Source organism: Lactuca serriola, chromosome 5, assembly GCF_051521515.1.
Source record: "Lactuca serriola cultivar US96UC23 chromosome 5, Lser_US96UC23_V15, whole genome shotgun sequence".
In the NCBI taxonomy this organism is placed as follows: Eukaryota; Viridiplantae; Streptophyta; class Magnoliopsida; order Asterales; family Asteraceae; genus Lactuca; species Lactuca serriola.
In genome coordinates, this window is record NC_136412.1 from 215853501 (window position 1) to 215862038 (window position 8538).

General features: G+C 40.5%; 1 protein-coding gene across 1 annotated transcript; it reads right to left on the reverse strand.

The window, feature by feature from the left end:
• Positions 1–1837: 1837 nt before the first annotated feature.
• Positions 1838–2336, reverse strand: LOC145053563 (histone H4). The gene has a single exon (XM_079001624.1). It carries the CDS (start codon positions 2272–2274, stop codon positions 1963–1965), a length of 312 nt encoding a protein of 103 aa, XP_078857750.1. The 5' UTR covers positions 2275–2336; the 3' UTR covers positions 1838–1962.
• Between the last annotated feature and the right edge of the window lie 6202 nt (positions 2337–8538).

The window sequence follows — 8538 nt, forward strand, 5'->3', positions numbered from 1 at the left end:
CCCTAACTGGAGTATTACCCGATCCAAGAAGATAAAACCTCGAAGACACTCTGAGCCGCTGGGATCACCAAGATCCTTAGCGCTCTATATGATCTCTAACAACAACTTTCGGTTCTCATGTGGCGTTAATGGCTCATAGTTGTGTTGACAGATAGGGATGTCAACGGGGGCAAACGGGACGGGGAGTGCATCCCCCGCCCTCGCTCCCGAAATTTCTCCGTTCACCCATCCCCCCCCCCCCCCCGAAATGTTTAGCCTTCCAACCCCCGCCACTTCCCCCGAATCCCCTTTATTACCCCCGCCCCCGTTCCCCCGCCTCCGATTGGTTTTAGGTTGACTTTTTTTGGGCTAAAAGAAGATATTTTTAGGTAACAAATAATAATTTATAGCATAATTTTACATGTTAAAAATAAAAAAGTTATGGTATTTTAAAAACATTATACTAACAACTTAAAAACATGTTTTTTGATGAATTTTGGAAGCTCAAAATAATGTTATTTTTTATTATATTTATATAATTAATATATGTAAATATATGTGTAATTTATTAACGGGATCCCCATGGGGGTTTCGCGACGGGATTGCCCACCCCGCCCCCGCCCCCGAAATTAAAACGAGGGTTAACTTTGCCCCCGCCCCTGATTTTTTTTTTTAAAATTCCCCCAAACGGGACGAGGTTCCCACGGGAACGTGGTCCCACGAGACTTTTTGACATCCCTATTGACAGATGAAGGTCCGGTTGTGATGGTTCGATCCCATAGATGGCAGCAGACGGCAGTCGCGGAAGAAAACAAGCAAGCAGGTCGAGAGGAAAAAACAAGCAGCAAGGGTGATCACGTTTGGTGATTAGAAGAAAGAAGCAGCAGAAACTTGTCATATGTTAGCATGCAAGAAAGAAGAAGCAAGCATCAAAGAGCGATCACCTTTGAATGAGAAAGAACGAAATGAAGCAAGACCCGAGCAACCAAGAGAGAAAGCAAAAAGTTGCAGCACAGACCGTCTCCGGAAAAACTTATAAATGGCAAGAAGACCGAAGGAGACAAACGGGACCGTTGGTTTGCTTGAGAAAGAGGTTCTCAAGAGACTGAGTGCCTAATTCTATGACAAAAATAAAAAAGTTTGGTAGAACAGTTTAGATTAAGAGGGAGAATGTTAGTATTAATCCAAACCAAGTCAAAATCATGTGATAGTCTTTGGGATATTTTAGTTTTTTTGTGTTTGATTTAGTGAAAAGCCATGAATGACACTAACTTGATTAGTAGATAGAAGTTCTAACCGTTTTAAGGTAGTTTTAGCTATTTATTTGTATCACAGCAGATCATATTGTTTTGCTTTATTCTTTTTCTCTTGTATACAGTAACAACACAGCACTACAGCAGATCATATTGTTTTGCTTTATCCTTTTTTTTTAATATAATTTTGACGTGTTCAAAAGAAAATTAATGGTTAATGCTTCCACAAAGCACAACGGAATATAAATTATAGTTAATATTCTACAGCAATCTTGCAAACCTAAATCAATAACAAATTACCTTGCTGAATTTGTAAATAGATTGAACGACCCAATCATCAAGTTAACAACTTGACATAATGATGTCCAACAAAAGGTTCACACCCTTTCAAGTTATCAAATAAAATGTGTGACCCGGATAACAATTTCAATGTACATACATTCTGCAAAATACTAACACTCTGGTCAGTTGATTCTAACAGTTTTACTGAAGCGTATGTAAACCCTAAATAAAATACAGATTCTAGTCACTGAATTAGAGGTATCAAAGACAAATGTCATGTATTGCATAAGCATATAATCATACAGAAAAGATGAATTGGAATATTGGATAAATGATATTGTATTAATAGCTTCAATTACAGGTAATACCACATCCGATTACAGATAACAAATCAATGAAAACCTCGATGCCAAACAAGAACCCTGGAAAGTAGAAACGTAAAATTCTCTTAACCGCCAAATCCGTAGAGAGTACGGCCTTGGCGCTTCAAAGCATAAACAACATCCATGGCGGTGACTGTTTTCCGGCGAGCATGTTCGGTGTATGTGACGGCGTCACGGATGACGTTCTCAAGAAAGATCTTCAAAACTCCACGGGTCTCCTCGTAGATTAACCCACTGATACGCTTGACACCTCCTCGTCTGGCCAGACGGCGAATCGCCGGCTTGGTGATGCCTTGGATGTTGTCCCGGAGAACCTTACGATGACGTTTGGCTCCACCCTTTCCCAATCCCTTGCCTCCTTTTCCTCTTCCTGACATGTTTTCTCTCTACTTTTCTTTCGTTAGAAATGAACTTGATTTTTGTTTGTGTTTGCGCTTAAAATGGATTTGAGGATTTATAGAATATTGGGGTTTGAGTTTGAAAGGAAGTATGTATTCGTCCGTTGGATTAGATTAAATAGGAGGCATAGATAGCCGCAGGATTATAATCTGTGTGATGATAAATAAGACGCTTTGATTGGTTCATTTTAACAGTGTTGGATCCAGGTTAGGATAGTAGTCCGGGTCAAGTATTGCGAATAGCGTTAAATTAACTGTATATGTAATTTATAGAGAAAAATGAAATCTAATCATTTTTAATTACTATTTTCTTAAATAGTTTAAAAAAAATGTGTATAAATACATAAAACTAACATACAAAATTATTATTTTTTAAAATAACATATTAGTTTAATTAACTGATTAATTAGATTGTTTTATTTGTGTTTAAACACATTTATTTATCATATAAGATGTATTATATACATATTAATTCTCATCCAGTTGACTCGGAAAGCAAGGTTTGACCGAGAAACAAGTTGGGAGATGGCTGATTCAGAAAGAAAGCAAGGCTTTTCAATAGTACCTTTGGTTTTGATAAAAATTAACAGCTAATGAAGGTTACAGGAATAGAATTTGGGTCTCCTTTGTAGAAATAATGGTGTTTACCAACAAGCTAAAGAGCTTTTTGTGTTTTATCTCTAAAATGATATATTTAATGTTTATTATGCTAGAAGCTTTTGTATACATTATTATCATTATGATTATTATTATTATTGTAATTGTTGTTGTTATTATTGTTATTATTATCATCATATTGCATAGAAACGCGTAGAGCATCGGGGTAAAATGGTCATTTTGCACCAGTCAGCACATTCAGTCAGATTTTCAATCAAAAAACATGATTTTTTTACTCAGACAGACATTTCTCAATCAGCACTTTTTCATTCAGAAACTATCAAACGGGGCCTAACTTTTTTCTGGTTTTCGATTTGGCCACCGTTGAATTCCAATTTCACTAAATTGCCATGGTTTTGGGTGGATTTTTCACTCTACCCCTTAACATCTTTTTCCACATAACTGGGGTATATTCCTCCATTAAAATAATACAAAATATTCCTTTAATTCACGTGTGTCTGCTATTAAGCCAACGTCCACTTCGAGGTCAGACCTTCCTCTTTCTTCCAAATTCTTCTTTCTCCTTTCTTTAGCGCCTTCTTCTCGAGGTTTGTATTGTTCCTTTTTTTTTGGATGTGTTTATCTGTTACGTGGTTCTTCTTCTCATAAGTTATGCTGCTCTTTGTTGGGTTTTTCTTTTTCCTCTGTCTTTTCTTTCTATTGTGTCGCTCTCATTGCCTACCTTCGACAAATAGGAGATCTTAGGGAAGCAACTCAAACGAGACTACAAGAAGGATTTACCATGGAAGAAAGCTCTCATATCACCATCACCATAGAAACTGACAGCCCCACTTCGAAAATCCTCAAGACTATCCTTCAAGACGCTAGAGTCGAAGATCAATCCATGGAGGACAACATCTTTTTTATGCTTGGATCAGTCCATAAAAGGTTTGCAATTATAAATGTACAATGAATGATGCTACCGACAAGTAAATGTTGACGTTATATTTGCGTTGTTCTTATGTTTTTTCGCAGGGAAACCATGTCCAATATCAATATATAAATAAATACAATATCAGTCCTACTGGACTGTCCTTTACTTACTCCGCTACAGTTTATAACAATAACTACTAATACCAACACCAAGGTAACAATAAATGAAACACAAAAGCTAACGTATACAATTATGTATGTAACCTACAACATAAAGCCACACACACCTAACCACTTATAACATCTAACTTCATGAAAAAAAAACTAAAAGAAAACAGAAAAATAAAAGCAACTCCAACAAATATAAACCAAAGAATGTACAGTTTTGTAGTGTAGTTGTCCTGCATCTTTTGAGTTATATTGTGCATGTAGACCCCATACCGGAAATGAATGTATGTACAACCCCTTCCCAGTTTTATCAACATTTAACCAATACCCGTCCAATCCAGCGCCAAGGGCGCCACCGGTTCTTGCTAGTTGTCAATAAAATATACTATTATTTTTTATTTTTGAACAACTAAATCATAAAATATCTCTAGAAAAAAAATTCTAAAGCTTTACAAGCATGCATACTGTTACAACCATAAAACAAATTTTATGAACTCAAAAAATAATTATTTAATAATGGCAATAAAATTCATCTTAATTTTTAAAGCGAACAAATTTCACCACAAAGCAATTACTATTAGTTTATTTTACTACAACATACAAGTCCCAAGTCAAAAGTCCATTTCATTATAGTTCACAAGAAATTATGATATTTCATAATATTAGTGTATATTACTCTTAGTCCATGTATTGATTAGCCCATTGTTCTGTATATGCCCAATTTTATATTTGTATAGTGTATATATTCTTGATTGATAATGGAGAAAGGCAACAAATGATTATTTCCATTCTATTGTGGTATCAGAGGTCTCCCTCTAACCTTAGCTGTCGTCGATCACATCTTCGCCCCTTCTTCTCTCTTTCTTTTCTTTCATGGCAGATTCCAATCTTAAGCCCTTTAGCATCAACATCATTAAGTCATTTGTTCCCTTGATTCTTGACTTGAATCAACTGAACTATGACTCCTGTAGAGTCCTGTTTGAGACCCACTGCAGAGCTTATGGAGTTTATGGTCACCTTGATGGTTCCTCCCGTCCGAAGGATGCCAAGGACGAGCCATGGCACAATCTTGACAATCTCGTTGCCATGTGGATCTATGGCACTCTTACTTAGCCTCTTCTCACTATGGCGCTCAAAAGTGGTTACAAGGCTCAAGACGTTTGGAAAGCACTTGAAGACCTTTTCCGAGACAACAAAGATGCACGTGCTATAAAACTGGAGAATGAACTGCGCTCTATGGTACTTGGGGACCGAACCATTGTTGACTACTGTTAGAAACTCAATGTTGTTGTTGAACTTCTAGCAAACATCGGGTCTCCTGTCCCCTAGAAGACCTTGGTCACACATCTCCTTAATGGCCTGGTCCAAAGTTTGATAACATTGCCACTGTTATTCGCCATCGTGAGCCACTTCCCAGCTTCCTTCAAGCCCGCTCCATGCTCGTTCTTGAAGAACAACGGTTTGATCAAACTCGTCCTTTGTATGCTGCCCACTCGGATCATTCTTCATCTTCTCAGGTTCTCCATACTGTAACTAATGGGTCTCAATCTCAGCCCCGGGGGAACCTTACATGTGCCCCAAATCGCAACAACCACCACCAAGGACCACCACGCGACAATCATCGCAACAACAGCCGCGACAGCCGTCTCCAGTAGCCCCCAGCTGGACGTCAACAACAGCAACAACAACGTCCTCAACAGTCACTTCCATGGGCTCATTATCTCCACCGTGGTGGCCTCCTTCCCCCTGGATTTCAGACAATTTCTGTGATTTCAGTCAGGGATGTGCGGTTCACTTCCAAGTTTTGAAAGAAGTTTCATGAAGAGTTGGGTACTCGTCTGCATTTTAGCACCGCCTTTCACCCGCAGACGGATGGTTAGAGCGAGCGGACCATCCATACCCTGGAGGATATGCTGCGAGCATGCATATTAGACTTCAGAGGTAGCTGGGATACCTACCTTCCATTGGCAGAGTTCTTCTATAACAATAGTTATTATGCGAGCATTGATCGCCCTCCCTTCGAGATGCATTATGGGAGGAGGTGCAGGACCCCCATATGTTGGGGCGAGGTTGGCCAGAGGGTAATGGGGAGCATTGAGGTAGTGCTCAAGACGACATAGAAGATTCAACAGGTCCGGAGCAGGCTTCAGACTACTCAAAGTCGGCAGAAAAGCTATGCCGACAAGCGTCGATCAGACCCAAAGTTCCAGGTCGGGGATATGGTTCTCCTGAAGGTGTCACCATGGAAAAGTGTTATCCGATTCAGGAAACGAGGCAAGTTGGGCCCCAGATACATTGGACCATTCAGGGTTATAGCCCGGGTGGGCAAGGTGGCGTATAGGCTGGATTTGCCAGCCGAACTCAGTCAGATACACAACACTTTCCATGTTTCTCAGCTGCGAAAGTGTCTGGCGGACGACTTGGCAGTGGTGCCCTTGGAGGACATTCAGGTTGATGGTAGCCTGAATTACATCGAGCGGCCAGTGGCAATCCTTGACCGGAAGTCTAAGGATTTGAGGAACAAGAAGGTGGATCTTGTGAAGGTGCAATGGCAGCGCCGGAAGGGCTCGGAATGGACTTGGGAGTCAATGGACGAGATGATGGAGCATTACCCCGAGTTGTTTCAAGAACGAGCAACAGACTTCGAGGTGAGTTATTGTCAAGGGTAAAATTGTCATTTTACCCTAAGGACAGGTAGCAGTGTATGACTAAGTGTTTTGTGGGAATTATAGCCAGAGGATTTCCGAAGTTGCAATGACAGCAGTCAGAGGATTCCCACACAGATCAGCAGCTGCTACGAGGTGAGTTACCTTCCAGTAGCGGTGGGTCTACGGCCACAATGTCGGCCCACCAGTAGGAGTTGTATGATAGATTATTGTCTTTGTGATATCATCTAGGTTGCTACTACCTTATATGTTATATGTTGGCATGATATGTTATATGTGATAGTAGTAGAGTTTGGTTGTTAGGACCGAAGGGTAGATCAGGCACCCCAGATATGTCTGACAGTATGTGATGATATGTTTATATGCTGACATGATATGTTATATGTGATAGTGGTAGTAAGAGGGGAATAGTCCCCAAGTTCGGTTGTTAGGACCGAAGGGTAGTTCGGACACCCCATATATGTCTGATAGTATGTTTTATGTTATGATATATGTGATAGTAGCAGTAGGGGGGGAATAGTCCTCGAGGGTCGGTTGTTAGGACCGATGGGTAGGTCAGCACCCCAAAATGGCTTGACATGGGTAGGTCAGCACCCCATAATGGCTTGACACGGGTAGGTCGGCACCCCAGAACGTCCATACGGGTAGGTCAGCACCCCATAATTGCCCGACAGTATGTATGCTATCTGATCGTATGGAATGTGGTACGATGGGGGAACTCACTAAGCTTCGTGCTTACAGTTTTCAGTTTTGGTTTTAGGTACCTCTTCAGCGAAGGGGAAGGAGTTGGCGCGGTAGCAACACATCATACACACATTGTTTTCCGCACTATGAGTTATTATGGGATTTGTACTCTGACATTATTAAGTTTTTACGATTCGATTTTCAGACACGAGACATGTTTTTATGAAATGATATGACCGGTTGATATTTTGTTACAAATGTTTTGCAAATCACTTTAATCATAAATGAAATTTTTGGGCGTGGAAATTGGGTCGTTACATTTCCCATGAAACTTCCTTTTGGTGCTTCCAATATGGTTCTTTTTTGCTAGTAGGGCCATCATACCCTGACGGATACACTGCTCAATCAATTGATAGGCTAATTGTTTAGCACTATCGAAAGTGAAGGGTCTGGATGCAGTAACAAGACCTTAAACAGGTGAAGCTAGTCCCCAAATGTATCTCTCCATCTTCTTATCTTATGAGGGTACCATTCCTGGGAAAAGATTAGCAAGGTCATTGTAGTCAGCTATCTTAGATCCTTGCATGGTCAAATTCCAAAGCTCTTGTTTTAGAGTCTGGATTTCCTGGGGGGGGGGTAGTGTTCTCTGATCATCATTTGTTTTAATGGTTCCCAATCCATGACATAAGCTTCAACGATTCCCATGTACTTTGCATGGTTATTCCACAAAGTTAAGGCGGAGTCCATCAACGTTCAGGTAGCGTACTTGACCCGACAGTCATCGGGACAAGAACTGATGTGAAAAACTGCCTCGGTCTTTTCTATCCAACGTGAAAGACCAACAACTCCTTTAGTGCCGTAGAAGGATCAAGGTTTGCAGCCTATGAATTCCTTGTAGGAGCAGTGTCTGGGGTTGTTTTGGTGAGCTATTGGAGTTCCACTTCCACTGTTCCTAGTGTTTCCGTTTCGGGATGCCTCGTATGTTGCCAAGGCTGTAGCAATTCCTTGTGCAAACATGTTTTGCCATGATGGGGTCCATTTAGAATGTTGGGTTTACATTTGTTGCATTAGTAGTTTCATCACGGTTCAGAGTTTCTACTGAGGGTTGATTTACTTGTAGGACTTTCCTCCGGTTGCCTCGGGGAGTTGGCGATGGACGAACTCATGGTTCCTTTCATGGGGTCATCGTCCTAAT

Coding starts and splice junctions, on each gene's coding strand:
- LOC145053563 (XM_079001624.1), bottom strand. CDS start 2,274: ATGTCAGGAAGAGGAAAAGGAGGCAAGGGATTGGGAAAGGGTGGAGCC.